Source organism: Pundamilia nyererei, unplaced genomic scaffold (genome assembly GCF_000239375.1).
Source record: "Pundamilia nyererei isolate P.nyererei 1_Seehausen unplaced genomic scaffold, PunNye1.0 scaffold00012, whole genome shotgun sequence".
NCBI lineage: Eukaryota > Metazoa > Chordata > Actinopteri > Cichliformes > Cichlidae > Pundamilia > Pundamilia nyererei.
Window position 1 is genome coordinate 2927195 of NW_005187413.1, and position 23521 is coordinate 2950715.

The 23521-nt window shown below is 37.2% G+C and overlaps 2 protein-coding genes and 1 long non-coding RNA gene across 3 annotated transcripts; 1 reads left to right on the forward strand and 2 right to left on the reverse strand.

The window, feature by feature from the left end:
* Positions 1–1111: 1111 nt before the first annotated feature.
* On the reverse strand, positions 1112–17990 carry LOC102200065 (uncharacterized). Its single transcript, XR_311482.1, has 3 exons — positions 17831–17990; positions 3030–3145; positions 1112–1670 (listed from the first exon to the last, which is right to left on the reverse strand). It is a non-coding gene; the product is annotated as an uncharacterized LOC102200065 (long non-coding RNA).
* LOC102199788 (green-sensitive opsin) lies at positions 6875–10162 on the reverse strand. Its single transcript, XM_005724469.2, has 5 exons — positions 8457–10162; positions 8198–8366; positions 7841–8006; positions 7474–7713; positions 6875–7388 (listed from the first exon to the last, which is right to left on the reverse strand). The coding sequence occupies exons 1-5, from the start codon at positions 8839–8841 to the stop codon at positions 7290–7292; spliced, it is 1059 nt and encodes a 352-aa protein (XP_005724526.1). The 5' UTR covers positions 8842–10162; the 3' UTR covers positions 6875–7289.
* Positions 17991–19195: 1205 nt separating the features above from the next.
* On the forward strand, positions 19196–21370 carry LOC102200526 (green-sensitive opsin). Its single transcript, XM_005724471.2, has 5 exons — positions 19196–19662; positions 19754–19922; positions 20087–20252; positions 20374–20613; positions 20699–21370. The coding sequence occupies exons 1-5, from the start codon at positions 19278–19280 to the stop codon at positions 20795–20797; spliced, it is 1059 nt and encodes a 352-aa protein (XP_005724528.1). The 5' UTR covers positions 19196–19277; the 3' UTR covers positions 20798–21370.
* Positions 21371–23521: the final 2151 nt, after the last annotated feature.

Consider the following 23521-nt stretch of genomic DNA (forward strand, 5'->3'; position numbering starts at 1 on the left):
TATATACCAGCTAGCCAAACTTCAGTAACCCTACAAATGTCACTGCTGTTTAGTTTTCTGTCTTCATTTGTGATGAGAAAGCTGTACATTTTAATTTGTTTCCAAAACCCCGCACTCAGGACAAGCTATATTGTATTTAGATGGAAGCTAGCAAGCTAACATCCTGCTAACTTCTAACTCCGTTAAATGTCATAAATTCAGTTTTCATGGATGCCTGGATGTTAAACTCAGTTGTTACACCTGGAAGAGCAGAACGCTGATAATTTTTTATTAAAGATGAAAGACTTAAGACAGTGTTTTAACTCTCAGTAATGCCACAGTGATCATTTTATATATGAACCTGCAGCAGAGTTTAGGCCCAGACACGGCTAGTAGTGACGTCAGACTGAACGATCAGATACAGCACGGTGGCACGATGGTTAGCACTGTTGCCGCACAGCAAGAAGGTCCGGAGTTCAATTCCACCATCAGGCCGGGGTCTTTCTGTGTGGAGTTTGCATGTTCTCCCAGTGTTTGCGTGGGTTCTCTCCGGGTACTCCGGCTTCCTCCCACCGTCCAAAGACATGCAACTTGTGGGGATAGGTTAATTGGATAATCCAAATTGCCACTAGGTGTGAATGTGAGTGTGAATGGTTGTCTGTCCCTATGTGTTAGCCCTGCGACAGACTGGCGACCTGTCCAGGGTGTACCCCGCCTTTCGCCCTATGACAGCTGGAAAAGGATAAGCGGAAGCGAATGGATGGATGGATGTATCAAAAAAATTCAAATAAAGAGATAAATAATGAAAGAAAAATCTAAATAAATTGCACAAACATTTAAAAGCGATTTAAAAAATGCCTGATATAGCAAATATGATATAAATTAAAAGACATTAAAATGAAATTATTTTTTAAACAAATTTGTCAAATGGTTCAATAAACACTGCATTTTCAAAAAATGTGAATTTTCTGGTAATTTTTTCATCCTTCAGGTTTTAAAGGGTGAGCTAATTAATGTGTCACATTAAGTAAAGTGAGGCCCTTAGCTTCCTCATTACCCTCACAGTTATTTAATAAAATATACATAAAACATAAATATTTAATAAATTAAAATGACTACAGGATTCTCAACAAGCATTTTAATCACTGTATTCAAGTTACAGACAGATTAATATTCTCATTTATGTACAGCACTGAAACCAACACATCTAATAAACAGATTTTGCAACTGTTTAATTCAGCCTAAAGATTTAATCCCTGAACTTTGTGGAAACACAAATGTTACTGATATAGTTACTGATGTTTGTCACAATAGTGCATACATGCAAACCAATCACAGACTTCTTTTTATGAATGTAATATACAGGAAGAGTAACCACACAAGATAACCATGAGGAGACTCGTGCGAATAGGAATACGAGAATGAGAATGATGTATTGCTATTCAGTGCATACGAAGAGGAACTAACATTAAAGCAAACGGTTATGGTGAAAATGCAATTTGTAAAAATAACCTGTGAGCCACAAGGGTGACATGTCTTGGGCAGATATCCCTGTTAGGAAGCTCTGGGGTGGATGCAGAATGTGATGTAGTGATTGCCTCTGCTGGCTGTCTTCATCCCGGTGTCTCCCTGGAAGAACTGCAGGAAGCAGCAAGAGGGAGATCTGGGCTTCTCTGCTTAGATGACTGATTCTGCAATAAACAGGAATAATGATTGCTCTTTACTGTTGGAGTTAGGAAATCCCTGATTTACTTATTTTATTATTTTTTGCTTTTTATCATATTCTGTAATTAAAATGATAAAGAAATGAAATGATAATAAAATAAATAATAATTGCTGAGACACACTACAGTACATGTTGATATATAGGACAATGGCCAAACTGTTTGTGTGAGACTTGTTTTCACTTTATAGAAAAAAGATAAAATCACATCACCCTTATCCTGGCTTCTTTTACATCTTAGAATTATAGACTTTACTGATCACTAAAATGTCATCTGCATCTAGGTACATAGTAGACCCCATATATGCCTGCTTGGGGGCCCTTCTGGCTGTTTTAATGCTTAAATCTGATGATCACTGTTGGCTTGCCTTTAGTGTCATCAGCTTTGAAATGGGTCGGCTGAGGAGATAAGGCCAGCAGAATAAGTGATTTCCCTTTATGAGTGATTCTGTTACATTTGATTTCTTATTTTTTGGTTATCTCTCTTTATTTGTTTTCCTAATTGCAGCCTTTTGCTCTTTAATTAATTTGCTTTATTTTTTTGTAATATTTAACCTTTTTAACCTTTTATTCTATCCCTTAAGTGTTCTGTCAAAACACTTTGAAAGTTGTTTCTCTGTTTTTAAAGGGATATATCACTTAAATCAGTTTTGTCGTTTGTTACAGTTTTTAAATTTGATACTTTTCATATGTGTAGATGTTTGCTTCATATTTAATGCTATGCACCGTGTGAGGCTAGGATTTTTTTTATGCTTGCACAACAACATTAAAGGTCTTGAATCTATTTATTGTACTGTTATAAGTCTGTTTATTGTTTATTCTGTCAATTAACATTTTACTGTATTTTTTGTTTTTCTTTTAACTACCTTTGGTGAGTCTTTTTAAATCTGTTATTTTTCAATTTATCTCCTGTATTATTATTATTATTATTATTATTATTATTATTATTATTATTATTATTATTATAAAATTTAAATTTAGGTTAATTGAGGTTAGCATGATCAACATGAACTTTATTCCAATGTTGATTTATTAACTCAGAGCTTTAACAGTTGCTAGTGTTCTCAGAGTAATAAATTTACCTCTTTTACTAACAGGACTGCCCCTCAAAATTTATAATACTACTAATAAAAGCACCTATTTACAAGTGGTCACCGCAGTGGGTGGATGTTTGATTTGGCAGCTTTGCCCTTCTTGATGCAACTCATTAAGAGATAACATTTGAAAGAACTAAACATCATTTAATGTAGATCAGAGTTTTAATAAATGCATTATTTTGTGATTAGACAACAATGTAGCTACATAGCAGAGCGAGTACAACACTGACAGAAGTAGGGCAGGACTCCCAAAGCCTTGAAACATGCTGGCAGAAATGCAGCAGATGGAGACTTGATGAAGGATGAGGTTGATGTTGGGAGGAGCCTTACTGCACGAATGGGAATCCTGCAGGAAGAATGACAGAAGAGCAGTGAGATTTATAGCACATGGGACAAAAACTGATTGGTTCGCAGGAGCAGGGCAACAAAATGATTGGGCCAGAGTGATGACGACAGCATTGAGTTTGACAGCGTGGGAATATGGAAGTGATGTAAAGAAGAGACCAGCAGCCACCCAGAAAATCAGACAGATAAATGAATAGAGATCTTCTTTCATTTCATTAGCTGGCCACCAATTAGTATACACATCAGTGTTATCACATCAAATTATCAGTCAACATTGTAATGGTTTGTTAATCTATTTTGTTCAGTAATCTTTGAAAATAACCTTAATTTGTAAGTACAGGGTATTATATAATACCTTATTATATTGTGTACAGGGCATTAAGTAGCCTTTATGACCACATAAAGAGGCTACTGTTACAGGGTTGTAGTAAGTCGATGATATTGCCACATACAAAAGTACATTGCTAAAAAGCTTTTAAGCTAAAATTTGCGTCAGCATCTCTATACACAGGCTTATAACCACAACGTTTGACATAGTTCATTGCGGTCATGTGTAAAGCAGTGGGATAAGAATTTTTACCTCCAAGTCCGAGTCCATATCTCTCAGTCATGAGTTGCTGCCCAATGTGGAGGACTTAAAATATCTCAGGTTCTTGTTCACATGTGCGTGAACTTGGGTATTTTATTGTATTGTTTACTCCTGCCCTTATGCTGTCACATTATGCTTATATTTCAGATAGATCTTATCAACTTACACATTCCTATGGCATTTATCTATTTTAAAACAACCAGTATAGTTCATTCAACTCATAGCGCTTGGTGTTCTACCAAAAAGCTAAGGTGCGCAGCCCTGGTGGGCTTGACTCACTTCTTTTCTTTATTAAGTGGATTAACCTGATCTAGCTTTACCACACCCTTTTGTGTCAGCACCGTCTTGATTGAGTAACTGTAATTACATGATCTAAAGATGCCTCTTGTGGGAGATGTTGCCCTCTACTGTCAGTAAGGAGAGATATGTGCTTGGCCAGGTTAAATCTTTAGTAGGAACACTAAAATAATTGTAAGCCCTGAACAGCATGGCACGAATTCTTCATGGGGAAAAAAGCAAGCTTTTCTGTCAGCTGCTATTAGCCAATTTAAAGCCTGATGAATGCAATATTTAAATTATATGCCATTTGCTTCATTAAAAAATTGCAGCATTAAAAAAGACAAAGATAAAAGATGAAAATGAAAAGATGAAATGTAGATTTAATGGTGCTACATCAAGCGTATATCACTACCTTAAATAGCAAGGGGAATTAAAGTAAGCACACATACACTGATACGCAATTTTAAATTCACAAACACGAGTGTTTGTGAATCAAGTTGTCCAAATCAAGTGGTTCGGACTCAACATGTTGACTAGTGCGCATCAAAATATATTCTACATCAAACAGACAATTAAAAAGGAAAATGTCCCGATATAGAAAAATGTGTTTTAAAAGACAGAGGAGTTTCTGTTTTGTGGGCAGAAAGTGAAGTCTTACCCATCACCTTGTCGACCACCAGCATGCACTTACCCAAATAAAAAACAATCGGCTCAGAAAGAAAAAGAAAGACAAATAATACATAAACCAACCTGCTTGTTCATCAGCACACAGATAACAGGACTGCGCACTGTTAACCTCTAAAGGTGATGATGGCACCGAAGGGAGATTCAATGCAGTGAAAGTGGCATATGGTATCCAAAGTACTAGACGCACATCATGACGCACACACATCTCACTTCCCTAACAGTATTCTGGCTGTAATCCTGTTACTGGGCTGCAAAGTAAAGTGTCTGAGACCAGATCCTATGATCAACATTTGCAACAGTTTACCAAAGATTTAATTAAAAAGCAGCTATAATGTAAATCTTTTTGTTTGAGGATTAGTTAGAACTCAAAGTGAATTTAAGTTTCACTTATAACTGTTAATGTGATAAGGAAGACAACAGAAATGCAAGAAATAGATGGGTCATGATAATAGATCATCAACTTCTAGTTGTCGGAGTGTTGCACTCCCTCAGCAATGTTCCCTCTAATTTCAATTGTTCCGTCTGTCCTGCTCACATCTCCAATGGTTGTGCACATTGTCATTAACGTGGCTTCACTCCACATCAGCCACGCCTCACTGACTAACACTGCAAAACAGGATTGTTAAAGTATTAATTTTCATTTCAATTCAGGTTAGATTTTTTTTTGTGCGCAACGCAGAATTTCTGTGCGCAGAGACCGCGCCAGCAGCAATAACAGGTAGTAAGCACCTGTGAACAGCTTAATTTTAGCACGGGAATGATTCCACATACACTGCCAGTGCAGTAAAAGCATACCTGAATAAAAAACGAAAAATCATCCTGACAGAGAACAGAACAAAAGGCAGCCAACATCTAAAGAAGAGCTCTTATGTACCTTATGTACATTCTGTAGTATTCATTCCACCTCATTCATTTCTGTATTTTATGTATATAAGTTTAGATTCATTATTTATAGTTGGTTTACATAGCTTTGTGTATGTATGTGTAATGTGTATATATAGACACTTGTGTGTGAGATTTACATTGCCGTGCTTGAGAGCCACCATCTACCGGAACCAAATTCCCTGTATGTGTCTGCACATATACTTGGCCAATAAACACGATTCTGATTCTGATTCTGATTCTGAATGCCCTTCAAGATAGCTGCAGAATTATTCCTGAAGCCTTCTTAAAGAAAAAAGAAGAAAGTTTGCCTATGAGAGTTCAGACTGTGCTGAAGAATAAATGTGGCCATAACAAATACTGACCTTCAATCTTGTTACAATTGTATATTACCTAAGCTGCAACATGACTTCTACTGAACCTAAAGCTTTTCATGTGTTTCAAATGTGCATTGGCAAAGATTTTGAGAACTAAACACTGAGTATAAAGCAGTTGCTGTAATTAAATGCCTTAATGGTCTTGCTCCCCCATACCTTTCCGAGTTACTTCAGCCTTATATTCCTTCACGGACCCTCAGATCAGCTGACCAGCTGCTGTTGGTTGTCCCAAAATCAAGGCTTAAACGTAGAGGAGAACGAGCCTTTTCAGTTATGGCCCCAAAACTTTGGAATACGATGCCTTTAAATATTAGACAGGCATCTTCGTTTCCTGTTTTTAAAATGCTTTTGAAAACACACCTTTTTTCGATAGCGTTCAGACTGGCTTGAGTTGATATGGTTTTTATGGGTTTTATTATGTTTTATGTGAGTGTCAGTGGTTGTACCTTGTGTTTTACCCTGTGTTTCTCTACAGCACTTTGGGCAAACTTTTTGTTTTTAAACGTGCTATATAAATAAACTGGATTTGGATTTACATGACTAAGTGTTTCTGCAGCAGTTCCAAATGACACATTCTGTTCTTGTTTCAGCAGAAGCTTTACAAAGGATTACTATCAGTGTAACTATAGTGTGATGACAGCTATTCTCAAATGTGCATCTGTGACTTGGATGTTCCACCTTGGTATATTTTTTGGAAATAGCCGGGCTACTACTTCAGCTAGCCATAATTTGCATTAGCTAAATCTTATATTTTGCTCAAGAAAAAAAAGTTTGGAATTTAATGGAAAATGTCCCTTAAATGTGTGATGTTCTGCTTTGGTTTTAAGCAGCAGATAATCAAACCAGCATGTAAAAGTTAAGCAACCACACCAGTATGTTTCTTTTTATGCATGCATTTATTATATTTACTCAGTCCTATATTTTTTTTTCCTTTTCATATAATGCATAAAAATAACACCACTGGTAGACCAGTGAAATATATGCTCCCCCAAGTAATTGCATGAAAACAATCAACATGTGATTGTACATTCATCAGGTACAAGTGTCACATTTCAGCAGGTTTACAGTTTGAGGTGTTTTTCGTTTACAAGTTCACTCATATTCACTCTCTCAAATGCTCTCACATGCACACAGACACACAATTGCTGTACAACATCATCCCAACAGAAAATGCATTTGCCTTTCTGTTAGTTCACAGATAACATAGAATTCCTTAGTGTTTTTGGTCCAGACTCCATTTGTTAAATCCATTTGGCAAAATGATTCTAATGGGATGTTCTAAAATCTGGAAGCAATCATCAATGTCCATAGATCTGAAGATGCCATCAGGATTAAGACACAGAGGACACCTCTGTCTTGCTTGTTGAAACTGAGGTCTCATCCTCCACCATGCCGCCCATTCCAATGGTGGATAGCATGCAGTTACGAAACTAAAAGACAGCCAATTCAGAAACTCAGTAAACAGCAAAAGACTGAAAAACAGAGAAGAAAACTATGAGAATACGTAACACCAACCTGTTTGTTCATTAGCACGTAGATAACAGGGTTGTACAAAGCGGAGCTCTTTGCAAAGAAAGCAGGGAGGGCTGCAGTGAGGGCAGTGAAAGAAGCTCCCTTGTTCATGAAAATCCAACCAGCAAAGCTAGCATACGGTGTCCAAGCTACCAGGAAGCCCATGACCATCAAGACACACATACGGGTCACTTCCTTCTCAGCTTTCTGGGTAGAAGCTGAGTCCTGCTGCTGTGCTGCTGCCTGTTAAGTTTTTCATTTAAATGTAATCAATAATAGCAAGGTGCAATAAATTCCACAGTAGCAATGGCTAGCTTGGTTAGATTAACTGATCTATTATAAATAATTTAAGAACTTTAGCTTCACTTACAGCTTTGACTGTCATCACAAGGCTTCCATAAGTGAAGAAAATGATGAAGACAGGAACGAAGAAGTGAACAACAAACATGTAGATGACATATGACTCATTGTTGAAACCTGGAGCCAGTGTGTAGTAGTCAGGACCACAGGAACACTGCATTCCCTCAGGAATGTACCTGTGTGAGATTATTTTTTAAAAATCTCATGTATTTCTTCAATAAAATTAGCTTTTATCCAGCTTTTATTCAACATTCATAATATTTCAAGACCTTTACAACTAACTACTTATTCATCTTGTTAATCTCCTTTGTGCAGTATTCTGACTGTTTAAAATCATTATGATGAAATGAAAAGAAATAGAATTTACCTGGACCAGCCAAAGAGTGGAGGTGCAGCACAAGCCATTGCCATGACCCATGTGAAGAAAACTCCAGCACCAGCATGAGCTCCAGAGAACTTGAAGCTTCCCATGGGTTTGCAGACCACAATGTATCTCTCAACAGCCAGGACAACAAGTGACCAGAGAGCAACTTCACCTGTAGACAGAAAAGGTGAGTTATTCATTGATATTGTATATCTGCCAATGAAATAGAAAGGATCCTGAAAAGATCTGCTTTCTTTATTACCTCCAAGTGTGGCCATGAATCCCTCAATAGCACAGAAGGTGGGTCCAAGAATGAAGTAGCCATTAAGAGCTGATGTGATGGTGATGGTGAATCCAAAGCAGCACATGATGAGTCCAGCCACAGCCAGGTTGACCAGGATATAGTTGAGAGGTTGCCGGAGCTTCTTGTTCTGAGCAGTTACGAACAATGTCAGGCCGTTGATGGGAGTCCCAGTGCAGATCAGGAAGAACATGTAGAAAGCTAGAACTTTGTAAATTATCGGGTCTACCATATAATACTGAGTGTACTCAAAAGGACTTCTAACAATCCCAGTCCTGTTGGACATGGGAATGTAGAAGTTCTTGCCTTCAGTGCCATTGGGCTCAATTCCTCCATCCCAAGCCATCTTTGCTAGTCAGCTGTTTAGTTGTGTCTGTGTAAAAAGTCTACTTGTGTGGACGGTGACGATGTTTCAAGTTACACCCTGTGATTTTTATACCTCTCCACTAACCCTGTCAAACAGCCAAAATGGGATTAGCGGGTTGTGAGGTAGTGCAGAAGCTAAGAGGTCACTAATTAATCTTAACACCGGATAGACAGGACAGGGTCCAAACTAATTTGCTCCCCTTTCCAAGTCCGGAGGAATTCTCTTAATCCTTACTCGAGAAAGGGAATTACGTTCGCTCAGCTTTTAAAGTCTGAAGAAAAGTTAATCATGAGCAAACACACAAATCATACCTGAAATATGAGAAATGTCTGTGTATATAAAAACAATAACGTGTACTGATTTTAGAGTGTTAAATATATTAACTACAGCAGATAATGTTTAGTGATAGTGTGCTTTACACAGTCTGCGTCTTTTAATATGAGCTATGTATGTGTTGAAATGTATGTGTTGCCTTCTTCTAATCCAATTCACTGTGGGTGCTTTCTTTCCTACAGTGCTTAACTACCCTACATTAAAAATTTTATGTGTTTATTAATTCAGACAAGACCTACAGTCAAGCTTTTTTTACCCTCACAGTCTGTCTCCATATGGAGGAACTTTGGGTGTCATTATCCTGATTGGATTAACCTCAGTATCTCACCTGTGGTAGCTGTGGTGTGGTAAAAGCTTACTGTCACAGGTCGGAAAGAAAATGTCTGGTAAAGACTTAGCCAATTTGTTGTCTTCTTTAAGCTACTGCAACACTATCAGTGGCAAAGAACAGCTAATATCAGTTATCCTTCTGTTTATTTGACAGATAGAAAGGATAGATTATGATTGGGCTACATGATGGAGAAACCACGTCATTTCTCTGTTACCTGTGATTAATTCAGATCAACTTGCTTGTGATGCTCTGTTTACTCCCAGTTAAATGTGATTTGATATGATAATAAATAAATTTACTTTCTTTTATATTTTCAATATCATTTATTGCTAATTTAATTTTGGCTTTTGCTGACTGGTGTGAATATTCAATATGCTATAATTTTTGATCGACCTCTGTGTATTAACTGCCCTTTGGATGCTTAAACATATCTATACATTGCAGATGTATATATTAGTATTATTACATAAACTAAGCATTTCCATTTTATTCTTTTTTAATATAATATTCTACCAGGGTTTGACTGTGGTAAGTAGCTTAATGCCTGATAGCTAAACGGATGACACTACAGTGGAAACCAGACTGCAGATAATACCTTTCAACTCTGACACACCTCAAGGTGCCTCAGGTGGTAGCCTCATTACCTGACCTCAGGTAACAAATTAAGAGAAAGACTTAAAACACGATTTACTGTTAAGATCATTAACAAATTTCTCTTAACCTCACCCAACCTGAAATCTAATTTCGCTAAGTTGAGGTCATCACCATTTATAAAATAAGGAACTGTAATTACATTAAATGTTTGTTAATTCCTAGAGGTGTCCAGTAAAATACATCTACACCCTCATTTCCAACCAGACGAGGAGGCTGAAGTCCTTTGAACACCCACAGTTTCATTTGGTAGACCTTTGTAGATTTCTTTATGTTTGTCAAAATCTGATCTGGACTTTCTCAACTACATCCCGGTCAACTTAGCTAAGTTGCCACACACTAAGGTAAACTGCAACTGAAGACATAAAATGTAAATATCTAAACTTTTTTGGTTCCTTCATATAATTTGTATCTCTTATACCGTAATAATGTCTATCATTTATAAATTAATACTGGTTGCTCAAAGATATGGCTCACTACAGTCTGTACACAATGAAAAAGCTTCACTTTCACTACAGATTACAGATCCTATTGTACTGAATAATGTTAAAGGTTCGTGTGGTTTAAATTTGTAACTATGAACAACAAGATTTAGGTAGTTTACAGAAACTATCTACCTGGAACAATTTTAAGTTTAATGCAACATTAAAACATTAAGTGCAAATAAGGAGTAAAGAACAAAGTGCAGTTAAAGGCTGCAGAAAGTTAGATCATATTTAATGCAAATATAATAAGCAAAAAACCTTTGTGAATCGAGCATGAATGATAATAAAAACACAATACACTTAAGCTAACAAGAATCTTTTACGCATGAATATATAAGATATAAGATATAAATATATAGCAATATGACTTTTAAAAGCACTGTAACTGTCTGTGTGATGACTGTGCTTCCAGATGGATGCGACAGACACAAGTCATCGCTGATGAACTGACGCACTGTTGCTCTTTATTCTGTTGGACAGAAGCTGTAAGCACATCTCTAATGAGATTGAGCGCAAACTTTATCCTTACTCAATTTAATCTGTAAAATTTGCTTAATCGCTGACATTCAACACAAACTCCCTGTTTGTCTTAGCACCATTTCTTTCTCTTCTGCTTAAGAAACTCTTAGCCTCTTAAAAGTCTCCATTTCTACTCCTGTTTTTCACCTCAGAAGCTTATTTAAGATACTTTGTGGATAAGTTTAGTTTTAATCTGTATTTAATCTTACCTTTAAGGCAGAAATTATCAAAACACTTTACCATTTTAAGAATTTCCTTAAAGTTTAATAACGAGGAACATCTCTTTATACTGTGAGATTTGGTGAATACGGCCAGTGATGTGCAGAAATTTGAGCCTTTTATCCTTAATGAGCTGCTTCAGCTCAGCCATATTCTCAGGATGAGTGTCTTTCTTGAGGTCATTTTACAGAATCTCTGTTGAATAAATGATTGGGCTCTGACAAGAACACTTACTCTATAGGAGAAGAACAGAAGACAAAGTACCTGTTTGCGTCACAATATCAAGTATTAGAGTATAGTAGTATAAGCCTCCCTCCAAGCCACAGGCTCCCACGCAGCACCAAGCCACAGGCTCAGCAGCATGGAGAGTACAGCAGTCATAAAAGCAGACCTGATGAGCCTGTCAGAAAGACAGAGCTACAATGAGAAGTAGTCTGTTCAGGGCAAAGTAGAACATGAAATTACAAATTAGTATTCGAGCTGTAACAATATTGTTGCAATAAAGTGAGACGCTGCTTTCAATCAAAGCACAATTTCATCTGCACTGTTATTGTAAATTCCCACTCGACTTAAGTATTAACTGGAAATTTTAAGATTTGAAATCTTTGCTTAGTCCACTACAGTGACTGTGAAAGTTTGGCTACCCTTGTAGTCAAGGGAACAGTTTAAATCATGAATATTCTACTCAGTTTAGATCTGTGGCATTTTATGTTAAGGGAAAAGAATGTTTTGTATTCAGCAGTAGAGAAAATGATATTATTAGGATGTGGTTTCATATGTGAAGCATGTTTGGTGATAAATTCTATTTATTTTAATGAGTGAGAACTTAACTATCTCAATGTGGTTATGTAGTTATTATAGGGTATTTGCCAAATGCATATCTACTGTGTTATTAATTAAACCAGAACTGACCAAACGAACTTGAAAATTATGGATTTAAAATGAAAAGCTCTGAGCTTTTTGTCTTTGCCATACCAATTTTAATTGTACATGTTTTGTTTAGAGCTATTAGCATTCATGTAACTAGTATAGTTTTGTTTTTTTATTTATTAATTTTGTTTGTTAAATTCATGCTTGGGATGAATTGGGATTTGGGGAAAAAAAATTCATCAGTGTCCAGCCTTTTAAATTTTCTCAAATTATCTGGAAATTTAAAAAATGCACAATTAAGATTTTTTAATACAAAATTCCTAATGAGGATATATGAGATTTGTTTAAGTTCATGTAGTGGTGAACATTTACTCTCTCTACAGCAGCAGGACTTGCCTACTTTTAACGTATCAAGTAAGAGTAATCAAAAGTAAAAGTACTCCTTATACACAACAGCTCATGTCAGAATTATATATTTTCTGTACCACATTGGTGATGGAATAATAAAAGTAAAAAAGGACAAGTATAGAAAAATGTATTTACTTTATGTTCTATAAGTATATAATGTAGGCAGCTTGTCAACTTACTTGGAATGTAGAAACATAGTACACCAGTTTTTATGCTTTGATTGTTTATTATTATAATAAAAGTTTATTCTCCTGTAGAATAGAATTTGAATGCAAATAAATATATTTTTATTAGTTTATCTTAGAAAATATATGAATAAATTTTCAAACATTTAACCTAAATAAATTCAATTAAAAATGTTAATAATGTGTTAATAAAGTTCAATACATGTTAGATATGTTGTGTGGTTCATTTTCTTCCTTTTTGCAGAGTTTTAACAAGAGCGTCAAGGAGCTACTTCAATGCTGGAAACACCCTACACTCCAAAACAACATTTTCTTGATTAAGACACTGCTCTATTCCAACCAGAAACTAAAGACCCCTCTGCAAGCTGAAGCTTAACCCTTCATGATGTGAACAGGACCTCTTCATCTTCAAAAAGCAAAGATGCACCCACTAAACCTAGATATGAACAGAACTGGTGAGGGCTAAAGGCAAAATGTAAATTGAGCTCCAAGATATAACAATCTAATATTTTTCACCTTGCAGTGGTAAAAAGCTGGTCTTCATTTAGGCGTTGGGTTAATTAGAATCACCAATTAACCCCTAAAAATTTAATGTCTTTGTACTGTGGCTGCAAAAAGGTCTCCATTTTGGAGACAACACATAAGGATTTGAAGAATGTGAAGACTCAAAAAGCAAACCACAACAATCAGATGCTGTTCCCTCAACCCAAAGACACAGGTAAAAGAAATCCTCTTATCCAAAATCTCCGTACAGTATATAATCCACCTCCTCTGCAGGAGATTGTGTTGCATTCTAAGGTGAGTCTGGCTGAAGCCAAAGACCAGGCTCCCCTCTCTCCGGATTATTCCACCTATTGGAAATCAGGAACCAAATTGCCTTTGGATGTTTCCCAGTCCACTAAGGCACAGACCCCTAATACATGAGGCAGGCCCAGAGAGGGTCTACTTGGCAGGCAAGAATGGCCCTGATAACTTTTTCCTTAACAATATATTTTAGTGTCTCAGTTTTCATTACATGGAATTTTTAGAATCGATTTTAAGATGTCCTTTCATCCTGGACCAATTTGCCTTTGGGAAATGCAAAAAGTGGCAAAGTGTCTCTGACAATATTTAAAGTCCTCCACTAGTGGAGGAATTTGTTCGGTTACTTTTAATAATTGGATGAAAATCCTTCAACATCACTATGTGCTGCGTTTGTTTTCTTGACTTTCTCTTCCAGGTGTTTGTTTTTGCCAAGTTCCTTCAGATGTTTTCTAGATGTTTTTCTAACAAAGTCTCGTCTGGCCTTCTTGTTCATGAGTGTACCAGAGGTTTGCATCATGACACAAAACCCTCTGGATTTCAATGAAGGCATCTCCTGTTTGTAAACGTTGATGAGATGCCTTCCTCTTCCAGAGTATTCCAGACTTGGCTGATGTTGTTTTTCGTTTTTTAAACATAAAAATAATTCTGCCACTGCATGTAGCTAGCTTATTCTAAAGTTTTGTTTACCCATGTGACAGATTTATTTTTTAAGCCTAATGATTGATTTGTGATAAAGCAAATATGTCATGTCAAGGGAACAGGAGTCACATGGCCTTGAAAAGTCTTGTCGGTCAATTTTCTAAATGAATTTTGAGCCTCTAGAAATGGCTGTGTAAAAAGAACAAGGTGAAAGTATGTAATTCAATCACATATTGATTCTGTTATTAAAAATTTACTGTGGTGGTTTAAGCATAACTATGGAAATTATGTCTCTGTCATGCGTCACCTATGTGTGACCAGTAGATATAAAGCATGCGAGCTAATTCAGCCTTTAGCTGCTTAAATTCACCAAGAAAGACAACGCCTTTCCAACTGTACTGACCCTGTAGTCAAAGGTCTACATGATAAAATACGTTAAAGCATATGTGACACAACGGCATAGACTGACTTGTGTTCTGGTCTATAATTATTAACCCTTTTTCAAAAACAACAACCAATGATTATTTAATTGACAACAGGGAATTTGATTCAATGTAAACACATTTTGGCCAAAAAGATGTGAGCTGAAGCTTTAGCTTCAGCCTATGTTTTATACAGAACACATTCTAAATGAAATCCCTTTATTGACTAGATTTTATCAAAGCAAACACCAAGAAAAATGATAAATGAATAAATGAATAGGTAGTAAAAAGAGATATAGAAGAGATAGCTTAGTAGGTAGCTCCATGATTGGAAGGTCGGGGGTCCACCAAACAGCTACCCTGAGCAAGGTACCATCCCTACACACTACTCCCTGGGTGCTGGATTGGTGGCTGCCCACTACTTCACTGAGTGAATAGGTTAAATAAAGAGAGTAATTTCCCTACAGGGAATTAATAATGATGTATAATGATGTATAATGATCTTCACATTAAAAGAAAATCCATACACACTCTATTTCAATATCATTTAGTTTTTTTAAGAAAAAATAAAAAATTATTTTGCCACATTATAAAGGTTGTTTTGCTTTAGTGATAATTTATTAATTTCAACTGTTTCTTTCAAAAATATTAGCTCCCTTTCCACTTTATTTTGAAGCTGTTCCAAACTTTACCCATATTTTGTCATGATTCGTTGTGTGGCAGGAGAAGGACCCAAGATGCAGATTCACAGACACGGGGATAAACTCAAAAAACACAGCTTTATTGCTGGCCACGAGAAGCAATACAAAATAAACTAAAACTGGGAAAACTAAAGCATGAGATCTACAAGGAACCGAACCACGGGGAGAATAACACACAACATGAGGGAGAACGCGACGCCGAACAGAGGGAGACGCAGACAGAAATACACAGAGGGTTAACGAGGAAAGTGGGAACACACGGGGAACACAGGTGACACTGATAATCATAACGAGACAGGGCGGGGTGAACTGAACATGACATGTACAGGCATGAGAGTCACAAAGTAAACAGGAAGTGCACAGAGGTTCAGACAGGAGGAGAGAGAGCACGGGGAAAACACAGACATAACGGGCTGGGGGAACATGGAATAAAACATAAGGAGAGACGAGGGCTCACAGAGGGGCACACAGGGGGTAAAAGCCATGAAGGGAAAACACTTAGGGAACACCACAACAGGGCAACTCAGGAACATGGCCTAAATAAGGAACGAAATACAAAAATACAAGAAAACTAAGAACACTGGGCCAACATGGCCCAGGACCATGACATATTTAGTGTAACTGACAAACAACAATTTAGACACATTACATGTGTCATTTATTTATAAAATTTCCAGTTTAGAGCCCAGCACTGAAGGTTGTGGAACCTGACAAGTAACCTTAAACCAGAGTCAACATTTCTTATCTGTACATGACGATTTTTATACAGATGTGCTCAGTCATGAGTGAGCTAGCATCAGTCTATCTTTTCATTAGTAATCTGTGATCTGCCATTTCACATGCATTTTTAAGATCAATAAACACCCCCAAAATGTACTCCTTGTTGTCATTTGCAATTTTTGTAACGTGTTTTCTACAATTTAAATGACACCCATTGAGGTGGCTATTCAATAAATCGCATTTTTCAATGAAATTATCATAACTTTTCAAAAACAAAAGACACATTTTTCTTTGATGGAAAAAATGCTTCTAATCACTTGCATAAATGAATAATAATAATAATAATAACAACAACAACAACAACAACAATAATAATAATAATAATAATAATAATTATTATTATTATTATTACTTGCATAAATGAGAATGACTTCTGCTGTTTTTATTTTACCTGGAAATATACCAGTACCGATAAAAATATGATTCAAATATGCAAATACATGTTTCGGTTTTACAGTAAAACCTTAGCTAATTATCATATGTTAGTAATTAGCTATGTAAGCCGTATTATATAAACAGAAAAGTAATTACATTAACATTGATTAGTCCCATAACAAACCCAACTAACCCCACTCAACCCTAGCACGGCCAAAACAGTCAGTTATAACATCTGAAGGAGAAACAAGATTAGCTTTTTCATTTCTCTGCAGGAAGAAAGAGACAAAATTGTAATAATCCATACTGTAGCCTACAGTCCTGTTCCCCAGTGCTAGAGTTCAAACACTGCGCTAAGACGACAAAACCGCGTTTCAGCCAATTAACACACATTAGCCTACTGTTACTGCGTATCCCTTTGGCTAAAGAATGCCTAAGTATAAATACATGCACTATAGTGAGCTAAAGCAACTGTACCAAACAAATCAGTGCACTATAACTAACATTTTGAGGGATAATTAAGTCAGTAAAAGTCGGCGTTGGGAGTGCAGCTCACGTCATTTATTGAATAATACATGACAGAGAGAGTAACTGTTTTTCCCACTATGGCACATTAGGTTGAATGTTTTGTCTGCGTGGATTACAAAAAAGGGGGGAATCGCTTAAATATTGTAATATATCATATTTTGTCCGGAGAAACTACTTAATTAATTGATGAAGCGACACCTGTTTCCCCGGTTTGGTAGTCAAACGTCAGCACAATCCTCTGACACTATTGATCCTGCTGCTGTATCAAGCTGCATGTATTTAATAAATTCCTCCAACTAGCTCAGAATATCAAACAAGTTTTACAAGCTTTGGCACTTCCTGGTATTTGGCGTAAGATATTGCATGCAGCACACTTACTCCGAGATTCACGCACGTCTAGATATTTATGGAACTCCAAAGTGTGTTGCGTTTATGTGCCTTTTTTGTACATGAGGAAAGCGTGTATATGGTTGGGAAAACTACATTTAAAAACACAACGCACCACGGGAGGCATAAAAATAGCTGTATACCCATTTTGAAAAGCGAGTGTCCAGATAACTATCACTATATTAAAACAATAAACAAAATTATCAAAGTAAAAACAACAACAACAACAACAACAACAACAACAACAACAACAACCACATTCGACTACACTACGAGCTAGAATGCCAATCTACATATTCTTTTTGTGTTATAGCGAGTGTTTTTGACTAACCTGATCCCTGACTGGGGCTTATTTTGCGGTATTTAGGTGAGTCTGACGCTGAGGGATTCCTGTCATTTTTAATTCTCTGCCTCTGTCCTTTTCTTTTCTTCCGACCATCCATTTCGCGTTTTCTCTAAAAGTAATCTGTAGCAGAAGCAGGTAGATACTGGGAGCACTGCGAAAGAAATGCACGGGTGCATGCGCGCACACACAGTATGGGAGTCTTTAGCGCGCAGCAGGGGACACCCAGTGGCGAGTTGCACTTGAAGTGAGCTCTGAGAGGTCCGTCCATTTGTTACTGTTTGCAGTATCGCAGTTTGTGCAGTAATTGTTCACGCTAGGCCAAAACGACTGTCGGCACACCAGAAAATGTAAATTAGAAATACTATATGACACCTGAAACGACCAAAATCATGCTGACACCGACGTTACATTTATGTAATGTCTGCGTGTCTGTTCTAAGCTGTTAACTGCTGGCGTGAGTTCACATAGTCATGGTCAAATGTTAAACGTCTCTTTGAGGCGTTAATTAGGCATTGGACTAGTTGGCTGAATCACCTACTGTAACACCTACTGAAATAACAAAACTATCGCAATTAGGTCTTCAGTTGTGTTGTTTTGAATGCACTCAGTTTTTTCCTAATCTTTGTGTTTGACCCCACCACGCTGATGGGGTAGGCTACTGAACACGCAACATGTATTGAAACAAATAAGAGATACATCGCTACATCAACAGTCTTGCTTTACCATGAATAATTGTCATAGGCATTCATATATTTAATAGTCACAATTTCTTTAATCACTTCAGTTCCTTTTAGTTACTTTGATAAAGTTCCTTTGATAAACTGTTTAAACAAATGATCAAAAGTTTAAAAACACTTCATTTTTCTATCTCCTAATTGCAAAGACTTGGGAGAAATTCTTTCAAATGCTCCAAATCACATATTTTAATACAATAGTTTTAGGATTGTGTTAAGGTTATGGTTACTTTCTTTCTGAGGTTTCATTTTTAAATACTCCAACCATAAAACCTATTTATTTTACTTTAAACAGAATTTCTAAAACTATTTGAAACAATGTTTGTACTATACTGTGAATTTAAGCAATGACAACCAAAAGCAAAGAAAAATATCATTTCCTACATTATAAGAAGGGGGTGTGTAATGTAAAGCATCATTTTCTGCAAAATGAGGAAATTTATATGTCAAGAGGCCAAGATGTTTGACCCTAAGGTCATTGTCCCTCTTTGCTTTTTAAAGTCAATTATCAGTCAGACTTGATCTGTTCACTTCCTCACAATCCTCTTGTAATCTAATTTTGCTAATTTGAGGATAACCCTGAGCAGGTATAAAACACCAAGGCAGCCATAAACTACCTGTGTGTGGTTGGTTTACACCTTTCTAACACTACTGGGATATTCCATCAGCTGAAACTCAAGCAAACTAGACAACAGAAGATGGCTTGGGAAGGAGGAATTGAGCCCAATGGCACTGAAGGCAAGAACTTCTACATTCCCATGTCCAACAGGACTGGGATTGTTAGAAGTCCTTTTGAGTACACTCAGTATTACATGGCAGACCCGATAATTTACAAACTCCTAGCTTTCTACATGTTCTTCCTGATCTGCACTGGGACTCCCATCAACAGCCTGACATTGTTCGTAACTGCTCAGAACAAGAAGCTCCGGCAACCTCTCAACTATATCCTGGTCAACCTGGCTGTGGCTGGACTCATCATGTGCTGCTTTGGATTCACCATCACCATCACATCAGCTTTTAATGGCTACTTCATTCTTGGACCCACCTTCTGTGCAATTGAGGGATTCATGGCCACACTAGGAGGTAAGCAAGAAGTCAGATCCTTTTCAGGATCCTTTCTATTTCATTGGCAGATATACAATATCAATGAATAACTCACCTTTTCTGTCTACAGGTGAAGTTGCTCTCTGGTCACTTGTTGTCCTGGCTATTGAGAGATACATTGTGGTCTGCAAACCCATGGGAAGCTTCAAGTTCTCTGGAGCTCATGCTGGTGCTGGAGTACTCTTCACATGGATCATGGCAATGGCTTGTGCTGCACCTCCACTCTTTGGATGGTCCAGGTACTCAAATATTTCTTAATATTTTATTTAGTTAAACAGCCTTTTGTACTTTTAAGCCACTAACTTGAAAATTAGATATTTTCACTCACAAAACTAGATGTTAAATGTAAAGAGCTATTTTTACTGAATGAGGACATGACTTTCTTTCTCACAATCTCACACAGGTACCTTCCTGAGGGAATGCAGTGTTCCTGTGGTCCTGACTACTACACACTGGCTCCAGGTTTCAATAATGAGTCATATGTCATCTACATGTTTGTTGTTCACTTCTTTGTTCCTGTCTTCATCATTTTCTTCACTTATGGAAGCCTTGTGATGACAGTCAAAGCTGTAAGTGAAGCTAAAGTTCTTAAATTATTTATAATAGGTTAGTTAATCTAACCAAGCTAGCCATTGCTACTGTGGAATTTATTGGCGTTACATTAACCTAACTGACCATAAAACTTAACAGGCAGCAGCACAGCAGCAGGACTCAGCTTCTACCCAGAAAGCTGAGAAGGAAGTGACCCGTATGTGTGTCTTGATGGTCATGGGCTTCCTAATAGCTTGGACACCGTATGCTAGCTTTGCTGGTTGGATTTTCATGAACAAGGGAGCTTCTTTCACTGCCCTCACTGCAGCCATCCCTGCTTTCTTTGCAAAAAGCTCAGCCTTGTACAACCCTGTTATCTACGTGCTAATGAACAAACAGGTTGGTGTTACGTATTCTCATAGTTTTCTTCTCTGTTTTTCAGTCTTTTGCTGTTTACTGAGTTTCTGAATTGGCTGTCTTTCAGTTCCGTAACTGCATGCTATCCACCATTGGAATGGGCGGCATGGTGGAGGATGAGACCTCAGTTTCAACAAGCAAGACAGAGGTGTCCTCTGTGTCTTAATCTTGATGGCATCTTCAGATCTATGGACATTGATGATCGCTCGCAAATTTTCAAAATTCCCATTAGAGATATCTTTTGCCAAATGGATTTAAGAAGCGGACTTTGGACAAAAACACTAAGGAATTCTATCTTATCTTATCTCTGAACTAACAAAAAATGCATTTTCTGTTGAGGTGATCTTGTACAGCAGTTGTGCGTCTGTGTGCATGTGAGAGCATTTGAGTGAGTGAGTCGATGTGTAGGAACTCAGATCCTCAAAATGTCAAAAGAAAAACTGTAAAACTGCTGAAATGTGACACTTTTACCTGATGAATGTGCAATCACATGCTGATTGTTTTCATGTAATTTTATGGTTGGGGATGTGTGTGGGGGGGGGAAGGGGGGCATACTGTATACTTAACTGGTCTACCAGTGGTGTTATTTTTATGTATAAAAAAATAAAATATAGACTTGAGTAGAAAATAAATGCATGCATGAAAAGAAACATACCTGTTTGTTGTTTAACTCTAAAGCTTAACACATAGATTTAAATTAAATCCAAAGGGCACACACACACACACACACAGGACGATTGTGGCTCAAGAGTTGGGAGTTCGCCTTGTAATTGGAAGGTTGCCGGTTCGAGCCTTGGCTTGGACAGTCTCGGTCGTTGTGTCCTTGGGCAAGACACTTCACCTGTTGCCTAGTGGTCAGAGGGCCCAGTGGCGCCAGTGTCCGGCAGCCTCGCCTCTGTCAGTGCACCCCAGGGTGGCTGTGGTTACAATGTAGCTTGCTATCACCAATGTGTGCGTGAATGGGTGGATGACTGAATGTGTAAAGCGCTTTGGGGTCCTTAGGGACTAGTAAAGCACTATACAAATACAGGCCATTTACCATATGTGTATCATTCAACACCCACTAAATTTCTCCAGGCTGTTATTACTGTTTTCTCAATTAAAAACAAAACATAGTCACTTGCTGATTATATTGTCAACATGTCATCTTCAAGTTAGTCAAGACTGACAGTTAATGATTCCCTTTTGGACAGGAATGGCTGTTGTTGCATACTTATAAATTATAGTAATCCACCATGAAAGGGCAGCAATGAAAAGAAAAGGAAGTGCTCCTTAGACAGAAGTGTCACACTTATTGCAATTTTTATATAGCGAAGGTTTTGTGATGTGTGAATGTTTAAAATAATGAAGAACTGCTGAGATGTGAAAGTAGGCCAGTGAAATAAATGACCTGCATCAGAAACTGTCTGTTTCCCTGTTTCACTCTCTTATGATGGAAAACAATCACATTGAGGGGATTATAACAACGGGTCTACAATGGGCGTCAATACATTTTTCACCAAGGGTATGATGAATACCTCTGCTGACCATAACATCAAAATGTCCTTCGGCCTGGTCATGAGTCTATGTATAAATACACAATTCTGATAGCACATTTCCTACGTCTGAAGATGTGAAGCTGATATATGAGAAATCACCCAAACATGTTTTTACAAATAATTAGCTTTTTTCTGCAATGTGGTGATAAATGAGTGTAGACATTTTTGAGAAATATGTGTAATAAAACATTTGACACCAACAACAAGAACAAAAAACATACACCCTTTGTGGTTTGTTTCTTTTTGGAGAACAAGTGAAGAAATGACTTATTTTCCTGCAATTTGCACGGAGAAGAAGAGGACATTATTAATCCTATTTATGGGAATGCATCAGTAGAAAAAACAACTTATATTTGGTGTGATGTTACACCACCCCCTTGAGGCCTAACTCCTAACATACAACCTTACGTGTCTGCTGTTATACATGCTACATTTTCTGAGACTGAAAAAAGGTACAAAATGAAAAGCAAAGACCTGAAATTTAGAAAGGTAGCACACAATTGTTGCTCAAGTGGAATGATAAAAAAAAAAGAAAAGAGTTGATGTTATTTTTTTTAAAAATAAACATAGTAGGACCCTCGCTTGGAAAGCCTACAGATGATAAAACAGGTGGATAATGCCCCCTGCAGGTGTTTACAAAAAGTGAAAAATAGCTTATGTCTCTGTATCACCACTGTGTACAACATCTTCCTCATTGTGCTTCATTTGGAAATAAAAGTCACAGCTGGTTCATGTACACCAGGGAAAACAGACATAACCAACATTAAGTGCTACATGCCAGTATGACATCTTACGAAGGGGATTAATTACATTTAAATGTAGCCTTTCCTCCATACAAGATGGGCCATCTATCTCATGATGTAGCCTTTTATTTCCTGCTGATGACCTGACCCTAATTGGCATGCTGTGGGTACATTCACTGCAATTTTCTTCAAAGAGCCTCCTCTGGACACCTGCATGTGCTCAGTCTCTTTGTCAGGGGGCCGGCAGAGGCGAGCATCACCCCTCTTTGTTCTAATTGCTTTAATCAGATAGCGGACTGCATACAGAGGCCTTAATAACAAACTTGGGGATGCTCTGACTGTAACTCAAAGCTAATGTTCACTTTGAGGACGGCTGGAGCTACATAATAGTTCTGTTAGCAACAGTCTGTTAGCAACCGGCCTAATTTTAAGCAGGATTCCCAGTCAGCAAGTGTAAGTTTACCACAGTTTGCTTTTAACATACAAAATCTATATTATTTGATCCCTGACAAGAAAAGTTAATTATTTTTTTCTGAGTTTTTTCTGCTTTGCCATTTTTTGGCAAATTTATGTAGTGGAAAATTTATTTGCATTTTTCTTTTTTCTTTT

Excerpts from the sequence above, each read along its gene's own strand:
- LOC102199788 (XM_005724469.2), bottom strand. The coding sequence starts at position 8,841 with ATGGCTTGGGATGGAGGAATTGAGCCCAATGGCACTGAAGGCAAGAAC. Across the intron at positions 8,367-8,456 it reads ATTCATGGCCACACTTGGAG|GTGAAGTTGCTCTCTGGTCA; the intron begins GTAATAAAGAAA and ends TTCTGTCTACAG. Across the intron at positions 7,389-7,473 it reads ACGTGCTAATGAACAAACAG|TTTCGTAACTGCATGCTATC; the intron begins GTTGGTGTTACG and ends GCTGTCTTTTAG.
- LOC102200526 (XM_005724471.2), top strand. The coding sequence starts at position 19,278 with ATGGCTTGGGAAGGAGGAATTGAGCCCAATGGCACTGAAGGCAAGAAC. Across the intron at positions 20,253-20,373 it reads TTGTGATGACAGTCAAAGCT|GCAGCAGCACAGCAGCAGGA; the intron begins GTAAGTGAAGCT and ends AAAACTTAACAG. Across the intron at positions 20,614-20,698 it reads ACGTGCTAATGAACAAACAG|TTCCGTAACTGCATGCTATC; the intron begins GTTGGTGTTACG and ends GCTGTCTTTCAG.